The sequence below is a fragment of the Carex rostrata genome, chromosome 24 (assembly GCF_964058835.1).
Source record: "Carex rostrata chromosome 24, lpCarRost1.2, whole genome shotgun sequence".
Lineage (NCBI taxonomy): Eukaryota > Viridiplantae > Streptophyta > Magnoliopsida > Poales > Cyperaceae > Carex > Carex rostrata.
Window position 1 is genome coordinate 8194368 of NC_135941.1, and position 17815 is coordinate 8212182.

At 38.8% G+C, this 17815-nt stretch overlaps 1 protein-coding gene across 1 annotated transcript; it reads left to right on the plus strand.

Moving 5' to 3' along the window:
• The first annotated feature begins 126 nt into the window (after positions 1-126).
• Positions 127-13000, plus strand: NRPA1 (nuclear RNA polymerase A1). The gene is made up of 22 exons (XM_078325482.1): positions 127-246; positions 1368-1425; positions 1620-1795; positions 2171-2330; positions 2768-3073; positions 3290-3466; positions 3740-3928; positions 4183-4345; positions 4440-4627; positions 4849-5109; positions 5351-5439; positions 5538-5685; positions 5796-6017; positions 6452-6760; positions 7271-7412; positions 7599-7804; positions 8001-8203; positions 8494-8692; positions 8956-9233; positions 9902-10042; positions 10125-10920; positions 12218-13000. Exons 2-22 carry the CDS (start codon positions 1402-1404, stop codon positions 12761-12763), a joined length of 4923 nt encoding a protein of 1640 aa, XP_078181608.1. The 5' UTR covers positions 127-246; positions 1368-1401; the 3' UTR covers positions 12764-13000.
• The last annotated feature ends 4815 nt before the right edge of the window (positions 13001-17815 follow it).

Consider the following 17815-nt stretch of genomic DNA (forward strand, 5'->3'; position numbering starts at 1 on the left):
GAAGGTAGGTATTATTAAAAAAAATCTCAACCCTTTGCTACTGAGAGCAACGCCTGAGCTAGAAAAGAAAATAATAAGAAAAATCGCCGCGCGAAGAAAAGAATCGCCTCCGCCTGCGCGAAAAAAAGAATCGCCGCGCCACGCCACCGCCTGTTACCGCTGATCGCTGTGCCGCCTGTTCCCACAATCCCACCTCCGCCTGTGCCTGCTAAGTTGCTAACCCTAGCCGCCCCCTACTACTGTTCGGTAAATCCCCTTCTCTGAATTCCTGTAGCTCGATTCTATTAAAATTGAGTACTGCTGCCTAGACTCTTTGAATTGCTGAAGCAATTTGAATTGTATATTGTTGGTCTTAGTCTCATTTCGTGTGGGATTTTTGTGAAAATTGGCTGTCAGTGACTGAGATATTGACTTAAATTTTGATGATTATGATTCAGTGAGGTTGCTTATAACTTGATATTGAAGAAAATGAATCTGTACAAATCTGATTTGCGTATTGGTCTTAGTTTCATTTCGTGTGAGATTTTTGTGAAAATTGGAGGTTAGTAGGTTACATTTTTGGTTGGAGAACATGAACAGTATTGAGATTTTGCTATGGTGAAAAAGGGTAGATATTTTTTTTTTTCTGAGGTTATTTGTCGAACCAAATCAATCTTTAATTTCAAGTATAAAAATGCTCACTTGTATATTTAATTTCATAATTTTTACAATTTATTTGCTATTTATTTCACTAATGTACATAATGTAAGGGGCAAATTTGGTCATTTTGACAACCTGCTTTGTTATTTTTGCACAGAACAATGTACCAACTCCAAGTTGAGTGTTTTTAGTGTCTGAAATTCATAGACTTAAAGATCTAGATGCTGGTGAAGTTTCATCATTTTTTGGATTTTCTAGGTGTGTCAAACAGTATGTTGAATGCAAGACAGATTAAAAGTGCTCATAGTGAACTGGTTTCATATGGACCAAGGCTCTAATTTTATTATAAACTTTTGACTTAGTTGAAACCTTTGCTGTTCATGTATATTATCTTGATTTCTTGTTTATTTTAATTGATGATGTAATTTTATATTATGTTAATTTTTTTTTTTGCAACTATTTATATAGTTATGTTTGCCTACCCCTAACAAAATTCCTAGCTTTGCCACTGACCCTAATTAGTAATTACTAATATGAGTGGCAAGTTTGGTAAATTAGAACAACAATTTGGATTCTTTTAATTTTATATATATAATATATATATAAATATAAATGAATTCTCATTTACATATGATTTTTCCAATCAATAAAATTCAATTCTGATTAACATATTTCATTTCTGCTCCAATGCATTAAATTTTATTTTTGTTGGTTTTTATTCTGGTCAGAGAGTTCTTCTCCTCCTCTTGGAATTGCCTAAAGATGGCTGGTGCACGAGCTGAAGAGGTTCTTCCTCTACTCCATTAACTTGATTTCAATATTATTGTTATTACTTTGATTTTGGGTCCTGCAGATGCTTGCGCACTGTAGATATTCCATTTACTGCCTCGTCTTGTTCTCCTTTTAGAAATTGTTCTCTATTTGCCTTTGAAACCAGTATATCGTGAGGATATCTGAATTAATTGTTGTTTGATTTTTAGGATAAGGCAGCATCAGATACTGTGGATTCAGTACACTTCACATTTTATCGGGCTGAGGAGGTGCGAAAGATTAGTGTAAAAAAGATTACAAAACCAGATATTTTTGATGTAAAGTATAATCCTGTACCAGATGGATTGTACGATGCGGCAATGGGCCCCATCAACGACACTGACTCGTGAGTTCACATAACCCATTCACCTTACAAACATATCAACTATCACTGCAGTAACTACACTATGTGTATGGGGTCACTGTATACCGGTGCATAGTTAAGCCTCTGCAGACTAGATTGTGGGTTTATGGCCAGTTGCCTCAACTTTTCCTATGAAGTCTAAAATTGCTGTATAACCAGCTCAAGTTTAATTTGGTTTTGATTTAATACAAGCGTAGACATTATATGTAAGTATTAGATGGTTTTGATTTTCCTTTGCCCTAATCTAGCTGTGTTTATCATGAAAATGATCGTTACCATTTTTATGTAAATTATCAGCTGTAATTTAGCTGAAATCGAGCTCATTTTGTTTATTGTTTGTTATTAAATCAAATGCAGATGCAGAACTTGTGGGCAGCTGTCGGCAAGGTGCCCAGGGCATTTTGGGCACATAGAGTTAGCACGAACAGTTCACAACCCATTGCTCTTTAGCAGCCTGCGAGCACTACTTCAAACCATCTGTTTACAATGCCATAAATTTCAAATCGGCTCTGAGTTGGTGAGTGTTCTCCCAACTTTCTATCTTTTGTTAGTCTGTTTATATTGTTCCGAAAGAATGAGCAGAGCATGTGAGATATGTTTAATACCTTTAAGAATGTATGAAATGTTTCGACGAAAGCACTTTTATTGCCCCTATATTTCCTACCTGATATTCTTTTTGAGGATTTTTCTTATGCCTTTTCTGTAAAGGTGCAGTTAAAACTCCCTTCTTGGTTCTATTAACCAAACGCCTCCATGTTCTCTCTCTCTCTCTCTCTCTCTCTCTCTCTCTCTCTCTCTCCTCTCTCTTGCTTTCAAAGGATGAGGGAAGGAGGGACATTTTGCATAATTTTTTAAATAAAAAACAGTGGAGTAGGGAATATTTACCACGCTTTGTAGGTCCTCCAGAAAGGTTTCAATTTTGGCAGCACTTCTAAATGAAATAGCATTTTGTAGGTAGGAAGGTATACATCTCAGCTGGAGCTTATAACTAAAGGTGACATAGTAGGAGCAAGGGATTTAGAAGCAGCGGCATCACATAAATCCTTCTTGCCAGAGGGTGAAGATGAAAGCACTTGTGATTTTTCTGATGAGTCTTCTCCGAATTTTGAAATCGCAAAAAGGAGCACCTGGACCTCCATCCAATACTCAGAGGCTCTCTCTATCATATCCCGACTTTTCAAAAAGAGAGAAAAGAGTTGCAGTCATTGTGGCTATCGAAACCCAAGAATTACTTCCCCCATATTTGGTTGGCTAAACAAGGTATTTGTCTAGTTCTGGTACTGGTGTGGTACTGTTGTGTATTGGAAACTGGTTTAGTATAATTGTTGTTAATATATTATCTTTGGTTTGATTTGGTTTTTTCTACCTGCATAGCAGCCTGACACATTTATGTACTGGAAGTTAAAATTTTCTTACTTCAGTTTTACTTTTCTTTTTCTATGCTAGCACTTACTTATTGGTATTAATTATGTTCAGGCTATGCAAAGTAGGGATGCAAGGTCAAATATCATTGGTAGTACTGATATTAGTGAAAAATCTGCACATAGCGAGGTTGATAATGAAGGTGATGGCAAGAAGAAATTTGCTGGTGTGCCAGATGAAAAGATAAAAGAAGAGCTAAGAGGCGGTCAACAACACTTGCTTCCTGCAGAGGTTTGAGCTGTGCATCTGTAAATTTTTTTTGTAATGCACAAATTAATTAGTTTCTTATATAACCATATCGAATTAGCCTTGATTCCACTCTTGAATAAGTCTGATGGGCCATCTTTGGAAAATGAACTCATCAGTCAGCGTGCTTCCATAAGTGGGTGGTGGGGGTATGCAATTAGGTATTTGTGGTTATAAAACTTTAATAAGTTTTGAGGGGGGTTTATAAGAAACTATCATTTTCGCAATTTTGAGGTATGTTCTGTGATATTTGAACAGGTGGAGGGGATTTTAAAAGACTTGTGGGATCATGAGCCCAGGTTTTGCCATCTAATCTGTGACCTTCAACAGAGCACTCTTAGCATGGCTGAGAGGGAAACAGGCTACGGAATGTTTTTTTTAAAGGTTGTTCCTGTTCCCCCAAATCGATTCCGTCCCTCTGCTGGAAGCCCAGATTCTGACCGTGGGGTGAGCTATTTTCTCTTTTGTCAATGCTATAATCTTAATATCTATCTGTCAAGAGCCAGACGTACAATTTTGACACTGAAGTTCGTGCAGAGGACTAGTTTCTCACGTTGACACACGCACACACACACACACACACACACGTGCTGACTGAGTAGTCACTTCAACATATCTCCAGTGTATTAGTTGTTATTGATGTTGGAGGCCTACTTGAGCTCAATAGTACCATAGTAATGCTTCCCTTTAATATTGTCTAGATATTGGAGCATCCACATAATGAATTGCTGGGACGGGTGGTGGAGGCAAACAACCTGTTGAGGAGCCAGCTAGCAGTCAATGCCAATTATTTGGAAATTGTGAAGAGCTGGATGAACCTTCAAAGACGTGTTACGCTCTTATTTGATTCCAGCAAAGCTATCGGTTATCCATATGGCCTTTTAACTTCAATTAATAAAAACTGGGGTCATCTTTTAGTCATCTTAATTTTTGTATGGCATTTTTTTGACATTTTCAGGGAGGGCTGATAAGGGAATAAATGGGATACGCCAGCTATTGGAGAAGAAATCTGGTATTGTTCGCCAAAAAATGATGGGCAAGAGGGTCAATTTTGCATGCCGATCAGTTATATCCCCTGATCCGTACTTGGCCGTCAATGAGATTGGCATCCCTCCTTATTTTGCTATGAAGCTTACTTATCCTGAGGTAGTCCTTTCCTATTTGTTTCCACCAGCAGTCTTGCTTTTGATAAAGAAGATAATGATCTTAAGCTGTAAGCCAACGAACCTGCTTATAGGTACATAACAAAGGCCATGCAATTATTAGTATGAAAGCAGGTTGGCAATGATGCCAACCAAGCATAGTGTTTTAAGCACCAATTAAGCCTTGGGTTATAACTGAAACCCTCATCATTTGTGTATGAGCAGAGAGTGACAGCATGGAATGTTAAGGAGCTGCAGCTGGCAGTTTTAAATGGCGCAGACATTCACGCTGGGGCAACCCATTACAGGGACAGCGATGGTATCTACAAGCTCCAGAGTGCCTTCCCCAAACGGTACTCAATTTACAAAAAGCTGCCTGCCTCTCGAGCCGATGCCAAGCTCGGAAAGGGTCCCGAAACTGATTACGAGACCAAGGTTGTCTACAGACATCTAAAGGACGGAGATATCGTGCTTGTCAATCGTCAGGTATAAGTGGGCCATAAATTACTACCACATACTTCAATTATTATAAATAAAGCTGTGCTCTAGTGGGTAAATATAAAGAAGATAGTATTGGGTGAGTTGGAGAATTTGTATATGGCTTTTCCAATAAAGGGGGCATCTTTTTTGGGCAAATATTGTTGTTGATGTTTTTCTTTCAATCTTTTTGGGCCATAATTTTGTGTTAATCATGACATGTGAAATTTGATTTGTTTTGTTACATTAGCCAACCCTCCACAAGTCGAGCATGATGGCTCATGTTGTTCGAGTTCTTAAAGGAGAGAAGACCATACGTATGCACTATGCCAACTGCAGGTTTGTTACTCCGTACATTGTTTCATACCCTTGAAACGAACAAGTGATGTGGTTGGTATATATATGTAGGTAAAAGCTGCACTCTTTTGCTTTTGTAGTACTTACAATGCTGATTTTGATGGGGATGAAATGAATGTACATGTGCCGCAAGATGAGATATCTCGTGCTGAAGCCATGAACATTGTCAATGCAAACAAGCAATACAATGTCTCCACCAGTGGCGACCCTATCAGAGGCTTAATCCAGGCAAGATATACAGTTTGAAGAGCCTTTCAACTTAAACAGCTCATACTACTAGCATCAAATACTGCAATAATAAAGATAATAATAGCAACTTAACTTGTTTTGGGCTTTAGGACCACATTGTGAGTGCTGTGCTTCTGACAAACCTGGACACTTTTTTGACCCGTGAAGAGTACACCCAGCTCCTCCAAGGATGTATTTTACCAAATTATTCACGGAATACTCTGTTAGGTAAGCCGAGGCGCCGTAAGATCTCTGTGATTGATTCTTCTGACAAGATTCAACCACTCGCTCCTGCAATATACAAGCCCCAGCCACTTTGGACGGGCAAGCAGGTGAATAATTTTCTGTTTTCCATGTTTTGTTAATTTTAGGTTATAAGATTGAATCTTACCTTTTCAGTATCAGATGTCTCTGACTTGTTGAACGGGGTGTACTGGGGTAGTATTAGATCATGTTAGTACTATCATCAAGAGAAATAGTAATTCTACTTATTGGGTTAAGTTTTGGGTGACTTTTTTGTTCATATGGTTTTCTAGTCACAAGGATTCACCCTTGGGTCAGGTTCATTTATATCTTCCATTTTGTACTTTGTACTGTGTTTACGTCTGATTGTGTTTTTTGGGCTGTGTGAGCTCTTTGCTAGCTATAGTGGTATTATAATCCTTGTATGGTGCATTGCACCTTTTGGACTGGGGCAAGTTGCTATTGAGCAGTACCTTGGCGGGAACTGATTTCAGAAAAGCTATTGAACCTCTCTTTCATATAGGTTATCACGACAATTTTAAATTACATCACTAGAGGTCGGCCTCCATTCACTATCGAGCGAAAGGGGAGAATCCCAAAAGAATATATTCAAGATAACAAGGGAAAAAAGTCATCGAAAAAGAATACTTCCCGAGAAGAGCCTCCTGAGGTGACAATGTATATCCATGACAACGAGCTTGTGAAGGGAATGATAGACAAGGCACAATTTGGCAAGTTCGGGATTGTTCACACGGTGCATGAGCTCTATGGTGCTGATGCGGCAGGTGATCTTCTCTCTGTGTTCAGCCGGCTGTTTACAATGTTTCTTCAGGTGATTCATTTTGTTCTAAGGTTTCATTTGCTTATTTGTTTAAATATTCTTAATATATCCAAGTGATGAAACTTTCCTCTCATCATGAAATACTTGCCAAACCTCAAGGGCTGCATCCACACAAAATGTGGCAAGTACCTTGTCATTTAAGAATTCGTCCAAAAGCTGTTAGAATTTTCTTTTCAAAAGGTGATTTAACTTCCCTCTTTCTCTGGTTTCTCTAGATGAATGTCGGTGCAAGCAGGGTTGTTGTGTAATGTTTAATTGAATTTGAACTTCAGGTTTATTTGACATTTCTTTGTTAGAAATGGCCAAGCATGGTACTTTTCAATGTAGGTTGTCACAAGCATGTGTCAAACTTGAGTTTTTTATGGGCAAGCGTGAAAAATAAGGGCTTTTTTGGCTTCGTTTTGATTACTTAACGTGTTGTTAGCTTATAGCTCAAATATCAAGATATGGCCAATGATATGTGTTTCTTTTTGGTTTTGTTTTTGTTTTTTTTCCCATCAGATGCATGGGTTTACTTGTGGAGTAGATGACCTTCTAATTGATCAACACTCTGATGGCAAGAGGAATAAAATATTAAAGAAATGTGAAGAGCGTAGTGAGGATGTACATGCTCGCTTTACTGGAATCAAGGAAAAAAACATAGGTTCGAATATTTTTGCCCCTATATGTCGGTAATTTTTTGGTGGATTTTCACATGTACCGAACTAATTTCTGACTAGAAAAAATGGCAAAAATAATATCTCGAAGGCACCATATTCCCCAACAAAAGGATAATAATTTTAAATATTTGTCGTCAACGTAAAATTTGTTATATTGTCGAATTGTGTAGATCCTCTAGTGTTGCAAGGAGAGGTAGAGAAGGTTGTTAGAAGAAACAGGGACTCGGCAACGGTAACACTGGATAGGATGATGTGCAATGCACTGAATGGCCTTACTTCTGAGGTCAACAAGATGTTATTCCCGAACGGGTTACAGAAACCCTACCCAAATAACTGCCTCTCTCTTATGACCACTACTGGTGCTAAAGGAAGTCTGGTGGGTTTCTTGTTACTTGTTAGTATTATTGAGCTGATTATTTATTTTTGCAGCTTAGTGGTATGCTTAAAGGTGTTTAATGGGAGAAATTAATCAGAAATCATCCATTTAACATGGATGGCTGCAAATGTATATGCATTCAATACTATTGAGTTTCTATATGATTTATTAAACTTTTTAATAACTATTTCTACAGGTGAACATGACTCAAATCTCATCCTTACTAGGCCAACAGGAGTTAGAAGGAAAGCGTGTGCCCCGCATGGCCTCTGGCAAAACCCTACCTTGCTTCCCTTCTTGGGACACGTCCTCTAGGTCTGGGGGTTTTATTAGTGACCGATTTTTGACTGGCCTACGCCCCCAAGAGTATTATTTTCATTGCATGGCTGGTCGTGACGGGTATAACCTTCTTTTATGCTGTATTTCGTAATAATGGGAAACTAAAAAGAGTTCTTTTATGCAGAATGTATACCCTTCAGATTCTCCACTTGCCTGTTCTTTATGAGCCAGGGGACAGTTTGGGCCTCCTTTTAAATAAAAGTTGGAAAGGGAGACTGGTAGAGAGATAGTCACACTCTTTATATAAGTTAGGATAATATGCATGTTTTTCAGAAGACACCATATTTCTCTTTAGCAAGGAGAGAAATTATATCTCTTTATATATGCTGAGTATCTTGTTATATTTTTAGTCTGGTGGACACAGCAGTAAAGACGTCCCGAAGCGGGTACCTACAGAGATGTCTGATAAAGAACCTAGAGAGCTTGAAGGTATCATATGATTTTACAGTGCGAGATGTTGATGGCTCGGTCATCCAGTTCCAGTATGGCGAGGATGGAGTTGACGTTCACAAGACCAGCTTCCTTTCAGAATTCAGAGTTCTTAGTGATGTACGGACTTTTAGCTGACTTAGAAATAACAATATAATTTAGGTTCCATGTATTAGATGCAATTTGGTGTTCAATGATGTCATGACTAACTTTTGGCGACTCAATTTGAGTCTGGTAACATTGCTCACAGAAGTACATGGCGACTCGATGCATGCATAAATACAATCTTAATAGAAAAGTATAAGAGAGTAAGATATTAAAGAAAAATTGAAAACAAATATAAAATGCATAGGTGCTAACACAACTGAAACTCAACATTTCAGAACCGCAAAGCTGTACTGGACAAATTTGGGGACCATGCTAGTAGCTTGGAGCTGTCACAATCAAACGACTACATAAAGGACCTGCCTTGTGCTCTGTCTGACCAAGTTGACAAATTTGCCAAGCTCCCAAAGGAGCAGCAAAAGTGCCGGTTGAAGATCAAACGCAAGGAGCTCATTAATCTGATGAAAGTGAAGTACCTGACCAGCTTGGCTGACCCTGGTGAAGCTGTTGGTGTTTTAGCAGCTCAATCCATTGGTGAACCAGCTACACAGATGACGTATTCATTGTCTTCTTGCACATCTTTTATTGCATAATTTTCTTGTAGTTTCTCCAATTTTTTTTTCTGGTCTGTTGAAAAAATGTTTCTACGTTTTGGTTCCTACTGTTTTCTTAAGTCAGAGGCAACCCTTTCCATGTCACCACCAACTAATTTTTCTTGATAGTTCTTTCCCAAGGATGGTGTGGACTAAAATACAGCGGAACTTTAAATGCTGGGCCCCAAAATGTGAGCTATAACCTGAAACGGGTGATGCTTGTGTTACTTGATATTAATCTCCTGGTTGGTTAAGGAATACCAGAAGCTCACAGGGCAATGGACATAAAGTGTCAATAGTCCATAATTTTTATTAAAAAGACATACCATGCAGTCTGATGTTTAAAGTGTCCTTCCAGATAGTTTCTTCATGTTTCTTTTGCATATTCATTTTTAAAAGTTAATTCAGCAGTTGCGATGTTATTGGTCAGTCATGTGTTGTATTTAATTTTAAATAGTTTGTATTTAATGTTATTGTAATATTTCCTACGCTATTGGATTTTTTCCATTTTGTTGCTGTAGTTCACGATTCCTTCTTGCTCTTGGTTTTTAGGTTTTTTTTTATTTTTTTTATTTCTATGCTTTGATTATTGTGAGCCTAACAGATTGCTTTGTCATCTAATACTTGCTAGGTTGAACACATTTCATCTTGCGGGAAGGGGTGACATGAATGTGACACTTGGGATACCCCGGTTACAAGAGATCCTAATGACTGCTTCAAAGGAAATTAGAACTCCTGTAATGAAATGCCCTTTGCTTCCTGACATCTCGAGGTGAGTCCTTGTAAATTATAATTGTCTTAATCTATTTATTGTGGTATTTACCTTTGCTGATCTGTTGTTGCAACTCTTGCAGGGAGGAGGCCGAACGAGTGGCTGGCAAGCTAAGGCGAATATGTGTAGCAGATGTGGTTGAGAGAATGGAAGTATGCACAATCCCATTCTTTGTCAAGGATAAACGAGTTTTCACGATATACAAATTGAAAATGCGGCTCTTCTCGCCAGATTTGTATCCTCCTCACTGTGATCTGACTCCTGATGATTGTTTGGAAATTATATCGGATATTTTTGTCGAGGCCATGGATGAGGCCATCCGTAAACATCTAGCCTTGCTAAACAGGATAAGAAACATCAATATGGCTGAGGGAGGGAAGGAGATGGAGGATGGTGGTATGGATATCGATGCTGATGAAGAAGATGGGGTCAATGGGAAGAGTGGAGAGGAGGGGGAAATGGATGGTGGGGATGTGAGCGATGGTGAGGGGGCCGATGCTCAGAGAAGAAGAAGGCAGGAAAATGATGAGATGGAATATGAGGATGATTTAGAGACAAAGGATTCTAATAAGAAAGAAAAAAATGACGAAGAAGATGAGGTTGGAACTGACGATGATGTGGAAGAGAAGGAAGAAGATTACATGATGGAAGGGGTGGAAACCGAGGCTGAAGAGGAGGAGGTGGCTGACAACGAACAGGAGGAGACAAATAAGGTGAAAAAAAATGATGAGAGAGATAAGAAAAAGGACAAAAAGGTGGTGAAGGAGAAGAAGAAATCGAAGAAAAAGAAGAGAAACGTTCATAAAGAGGGTAATGGTTTGGATTTCGAGGTACACTTTAGGTTTGAACAAGACGACCCTCATGTTTTGCTGTCTGAGGTAAATCAGTTCTCCTTTGGCTGCATTAAATTTTTATTGTGCCTTTCCCCTTGTTGCTTGAATTGTAGTAATAGCTTATAGTTCTGTGGGCAATTTCCTATGTAATCCTCGCCAAAGTTCGATATGTCTTACCCCTTCCAGACAGGAAATGTTACACACACCAAAATGTGTGATTATTACTGTTTACATAGCAGATAGTGGTGCTATTGTGGACTCTGTTTCATAGCACATGATTGTTTTATATATCATCTTGTATGTTGTAGAGTCGAAATATTCTACAAAAGATGACCAAATAAAATAATAGTTATTAACAATTGTTCTACATCGAAATCCTAAAACTAAAGCAAACACTTCACAGACATACTTTGGATTAAGTAAGAATATATTACTTCAACAGTCTAGAAACAGTAATGTCAGTAAAATATATTTGGCAGTTTAAACAAACAAGCACCCAGAGCACTTCTCAGAACAAAACCATAATTTTAGATGAAAAGAATCCTTTGTTTCTCTTCAATTAAAAAACATCATATTTTTCTGAAATATGGGCCAGGGAAATAGTTGTTTTCAATAGATAAGTCTGCTCATTTTATAAACTGTACTACGGGAGCAAAGCATAATTGGTGTTAAGAATAAAAACCCATAGCACTTGCAGAATTCGCTAATACCTGCTATAGACCGATGTAGCCCTATCTTCTATGGTACAAAGTGATATTTAAGTAATGTTAGGTAGATTAGTTGCCTTTTAAAGAGAATTGGGACAACGTGAGATTCTGTTAGATTGGTTATCTTTTTAGCATGGATTTTGATCTTCTTATGCTGAGTGTATATGATGCTCAAAAGTTTGATTGTGGCTTGTACAAAATGATTAGAAATTATCAACTTTGGTTCTGAATGGTAACTGTCTAAAAGCAAGTTCTAAAAACCTTCTGTTTTTCTTCTGTCAAAATAAATGATATGCAAGTGATGAAGGTATATTGGAATTATTTTAAAGAGTTGATGCTAATTTATAGTCCGGTAGATTGGTTAGTAAAGACAGTTAGCTTGAGTGATATTCAGCTCGATTGCAGAGGGATTCTTGACCTTCTCTTGCAGGGTGTATATGATGCTGTGATTTTCTTGGGGCTTACACAAAATGATTACAAATGACCAACTTTGCTTTTGAATGGTAAACCTAAAACAGGAAGCTGAGTAAAAAAAAAAATTGTTAGGGGTTTTAAATGGAAGGATACTCAAGAGCAGTAATCATATCATATGTCATGGATTACATCTGACCAAAACATTGTCTTTTCCCTTTCAGATTGCCCAGAGAACGGCAAAGTCGGTCTACATAAGAAGCTGCAAAAACATAGAGCTGTGCTCGGTGGCCGAGCCTGAAAAGAAGGACGACATGCCCACTCTCCAAACTGCTGGTGTGAACTTTGATGCCTTCTGGGAACTTGAAGAGTGTCTTGACATAAACAAATTAACCACCAACAACATCCACAATATGCTAAACACCTATGGTGTTGAGGCTGCTCGAGCAACCATCCTCCAGGAGGTCAGTGCAGTTTTCAATGCATACGGTATTGGGGTCAATAAACGGCATCTGAATCTGATTGCCGATTTTATGACCTTTGATGGGGGATACCGGCCATTGAATAGGATTGGCATGGGTGAGTACAGTACGTCACCATTTGGCAAGATGACCTTTGAGACGGCAACTAAATTTGTTGTGGGGTCTGCTTTCCATGGAGAGGTTGACAGGATTGAGTCTCCTTCAGCCAGTGTCTGTCTCGGCCAGCCAATTAAGATGGGAACTGGTGTTTTTGATCTTTATCAAAAACTTACAGTTGGTGCAAATTGATTGGTGGTGGTGTTTTATTGAGAGTAATTTATGTGAGGTCGGTAAGGAGGATCCTTGCTCTCATCAGCTATATAAGTTTTGTTCAAGACATCATGATTCTTGTATGCTTCATACTATAAGCTTTTATTGTTGTTAGTTAAAAAAGTACGTCTGAGATATGTAACAAATTTTGAAGGTGTCCTTGCAATTTTGGGCCTGTCCACCATGTTTTGCTGATAAATTACTGTATTTTCAAACTTGAAGATTTACGTTTCTTTTTTATAAAATTAGAGATCACTTGACAAATCTTTGTTGGGAATAATTCTAACATGGGTGGCGGCGACTGTTGCTAAATACTTTTTCTTATGAATATGCAACGAGACTGGATCTCAGATGGAGGAGAAATCGATTGCAATCGATTTCTAACAGAAAGAACAAGTAATTTGAGGAAAAATAGAAAAAAGTAATTTGAGGAAAAAGAGAAAGATAAGAACAGCGAAATGGAAATGGATTCTCCAACCGAGAAATTACTTTTCATAATATTCAAAAGCATAAAAATGGTTCCATAGCTTTGATCCCTTTTTATAGGCGATCGTTTTACAACAAACAGAAAGCAAATTGGTAAAGTAAATTCTCCTAATTAATCTCGGACTGACATGTCAGAGAGCGTGCGCTAACACTTGTCATGTTATTTTACAACAAACAGACTAACGAACCTGGGGAGGTCACGCGAAAACGATTTGTGCTATCTCCTCCAGTTATTCACTACTACCTATCTCCATTACTGATACTCTAGGACCCACTTGTCATGTTAATTGATCCTCACGGCGAGATAACCCTTCCAGTCACCTGGTCCTGCTTGTCAGTCTCAATTGCTTTCTTCTCCGTTAGCGATTCATGCCGTTTCTCTTCCTCTCCTCTTTCAAACATCCCAACGGTAACTCCCAAATTTCCCAAATCAACGAGACCTCGTTGCACTCCACCCTCCTTAGCAAAATTCGTGTCCTCACGAATGAATTCAGGATATTGGCGATTGATATCATCAAAATTCTCCCATGTAGCATCCTCTTCAGATTGTCCCCTCCATTGGACTAAGACCTGCACCAATGATTCATTGCGTTTTTTGATCATCCTTCGTGCCAGGACCAGCATTGGGATGGGTTTATCATTAGCTTTAGGTTCTATAATTGGCAAGGTTGGAGAAGGGGTCTGTGCATCTCCCAACTTCTTCTTAAGTTGCGACACATGAAACACTGGGTGGACGAGTGGATCAGGAGGCAAATTGAGCTTGTAGGCTACCTTCCCAATTCTTTGAATCACTTCAAATGGCCCATAATAACGAGAACTTAATTTCTGATTCTTCCTTCCTGCTACTGATATTTGCCTGTATGGTTGTAGTTTCAGGTACACCCAATCCCCTTCCTCAAATTTCCTCTTACTTTGGTTTTTGTCAGCATTCTTTTTCATGCGTTCTTGAGCCTTTCTGAGATTGGATTTCAACTGGATGAGTGTTGATTGTCGATCCCTTAAAAAGAGATTCACAGATTTTACTTGACTTTTAGGAGCACTAGCCAAGGCTAGCTGGGGAGGAGCATAACCATACAAGGCTTCAAAAGGAGTTAATTTAATTGCACTGTGCCAAGTTGAATTGTACCACCATTCAGCAAGTATCAGGTAATTCATCCAACAATTCTGCCTCTCAAACACCATACTCCTCAAATAATGCTCAAGGCACTGGTTGACCTTTTTTGTTTGACTATTAGACTGTGGGTGATAGGAGGTACTCATGTTGAGTTTGACTTCCAGCTTTTTCATCAATTCCTACTAGAATCTATTTGTAAATATGGGATCCCTATCAGATACTATGTTCAGGGGTAGGCCATGTAATTTATACACAGTGTCCATAAAGGCTTGAGCTACTGTGGTGGCACTGTATGGATGGGTCAGAGGGGTAAAATGGGCATATTTTGTAAGTCTATCTACTACAACCATAATTACCTCATATCCCTTTGATTTTGGCAACCCAGTTATAAAATCCATTCCCACACTTGACCAAGCTTCTTCTGGTACTGGTAAGGGCTGTAACAGTCCAGGGCTGGCTGTATGTTCCACCTTGTTGAGCTGGCAATTTTCACAATTTTGCACAAACAGATGCACTTCTTCCTTCAACCTTGGCCAATAAAAATTTTGCTTTACTCTTTGATAAGTTGCAGTGATCCCTGAATGGCCTCCCAAGCTTGAACCATGCAACTCTTTCAAAATCTTTTGCCTCCAATCACCTTGATTGCCTACACATACCCTTCCCTTGTACCTGATTATTCCTTGGTACTCAGAAAGGTGTTGTTGTTGCTCTTGCTCAGTATTTGCCTTTAGCTTCTCTTTCAGTCCTTCCACCCACACATCTCCTTCATAGCTGGTTATGACATCTAACATCCACCGTGGTTGCAATTCACTAACAGCACAGATCACCCCTTCTTTAATCTCTAACTCAGCCCCACCTTCATCCCTCCTTAATAGAGCACCAGCTACCTTGTTCTCTACCCTTTTTTTTTATATTCAATTTTGTAATTCAATCCCAACATCTTGCTCAACCCCTTGTGTTGCATGGGTGTGTTGATCTTCTGCTCTAACAAGTACTTTAGGCTAATCTGATCAGTTTTGATGATGAATTCACCACTCAAAAGGTAGTGTCTCCACTTAGTTACTGCAGTGTACAAAGCTAGCAGCTCATTCTCATAAGTGGATAATGCTTGATTCTTCAATCCCAACTTTTTACCCATGAAAGCAATGGGTCTTTTACACTGCATCAGTACATCTCCAATACCAGTCTGACTGGCATCAGTCTCAATCACAAAGGGAAGTGGGAAATCTGGCAACTTGAGTACTGGTGCTCTCACCATGGCTTGCTTCAGTTCTTCAAAAGCCTGTTGTGCTGTTAAGGACCAACTGAAAGCATTTTTCTTTAACAGGTCAGTCAAAGGTTTAGAAATAAGACTATAGCCCTTTATGAATTTTCTATAATAATCAGTTAAGCCTAAAAACCCCGTCAAACCTTTGACAAACTTTGGCACTGGCCATTTGAGCATGCCATCTATTTTTGTGGAATCTGTGGCTACCCCCTCTTTTGAGATGACATGACCTAAATATTCTATTTTTGTTACCCCAAATGAACATTTTGACCTTTTCACATACAATTGGTTCTATTTTAGAATTTCAAGCACTATTTTGAGGTGTTTCAAATGTGAAACAAGATCTGAGCTGTACACCAAAATATCATCAAAAAACACAAACAAATTTTCTCAAGTGTGCCTTGAATATGGTGTTCATCAAAGCTTGGAATGAGGCAGGGGCATTAGTCAACCCAAATGGCATCACCAAAAATTCATATAGCCCTTCATGAGTCTGGAAAGCAGTTTTATGGATATCTCCTTCATCCATTCTGATCTGATGGTAGCCAGACCTCAAGTCTAGCTTTGTAAAATACTGTGCCCCATGTAGCTCATCCAACAAATCATCAATTATGGGTATAGGGAACTTATTTTTCACAGTTTCAGCATTCAACCTCCTGTAATCAATACACATCCTCCAACTATTGTCCTTCTTCTTCACCAATAGCATTGGAGATGAGTATGGGCTGGTGCTAGGCCTTATGAACCCTTGATCCGTCATATCATGTACAATTTTCTCAATTTCAGTCTTCTGGGAGTATGAGAACCTATAAGGTCTTAGGTTGAAAGGTTGAGAGTCAGGTTTCAGAGGGATTTTGTGGTCTATGAATCTGTTTGGAGGTAAGGTTTTGGGTTCTTCAAAGAGAATTGAGAAGTTTTGAAGCACTTCCTCAATTTCAGGATCATTCTGGCATGATTGAATGTCCTTCACTTCTTCCAACCTGTAAATTTGAGCATAAAAGATTTGATTGCCACTTCTGTACTCTTTCTCCAAATCTACCTCTCCTTCCAAAACTACTGGTTTCCCTTCACATTCTACTCTCATTTCTCCTTTACTCAATCACCCCACATCTCCCATACTGGCAATCCAATCATAACCTAACACTAGGTCATACCCCTGTACCCCCAGTACCATTAGGTTGTTTGTTGAAAAGGGGTGGTTGTGGATTTTGAATTTAACCTCCTTGCACAGGTTTTTAGCCATTTCTTTTGTACCCCATGCTCCTCTAACAGGAAGTTTTGGTGAGGGTGTGGTGGGAATGTTCAAATTTTTTACTAAAGTTGGGCTTATGAATGAATGGGTAGTGCCAGTGTCTACTAGTATGCAAATTGGTTCTTGGTTGAGTTGACCATGGTACATCAGGGTTCTGTTGCAACCATTGCCACTAAAAGCACTCAAGGTTACAATCTGGTGCTCCTTTCTCTTCCCTTCTTCTTGCTCCTCAAACTCCTCATACTGTACTTCATCTGTAATCATTTCTATCTCCCCTTCCTCTTCTTCTTCTTCTTCTTCTTCTTCTTCTCCCTCCAACAAATTTACCCTTCTTGGACATTTATGCCCCTGGCTCCATTTATCATTGCACCTGAAACATAAGCCCATTGCCCTTTTTTGATCCAAGGTTAAATTGTTTGGTGGTTTGTTGAAAGGTTTGTGAGCTGGTGTGGATTCAATCATCTGAGGTTTATTTGGAGGTTTGATGTAAGTTTTATTTGGAGGAGTCAAGGTTCTAAAATTTTGAGTAGGCATGGTTCTCACAAAACTGGGCCTTCTGTCATTGGGTCCCACAACTACCTCTAAATCTAAAGTCAAATTGAAAGCATCATTAAGTGTTTGTGGTTTGAAGAGATGTATGGAGTTCTGGATTTCACCCTTTAACCCACTGATAAAGCTCCACACAAAGAAAAATTCATGTTTAATCCTAGTTTCAGCTAGTAACCTTGCTTTGGCTCTCTGGAATTCTCTTATATACTCATCTACAGTATCCACTTGTTGGGTTCTTCTAAATTGTACCACTGGGTTTACACAGTTTCTCTTTTTAAATCTCTCAAAAACTGCATCCACTAAGATAGGCCAAGGTGGATTTGGGTTTTCAACTCGGTAACAACTGTACCATTCATCAGCATC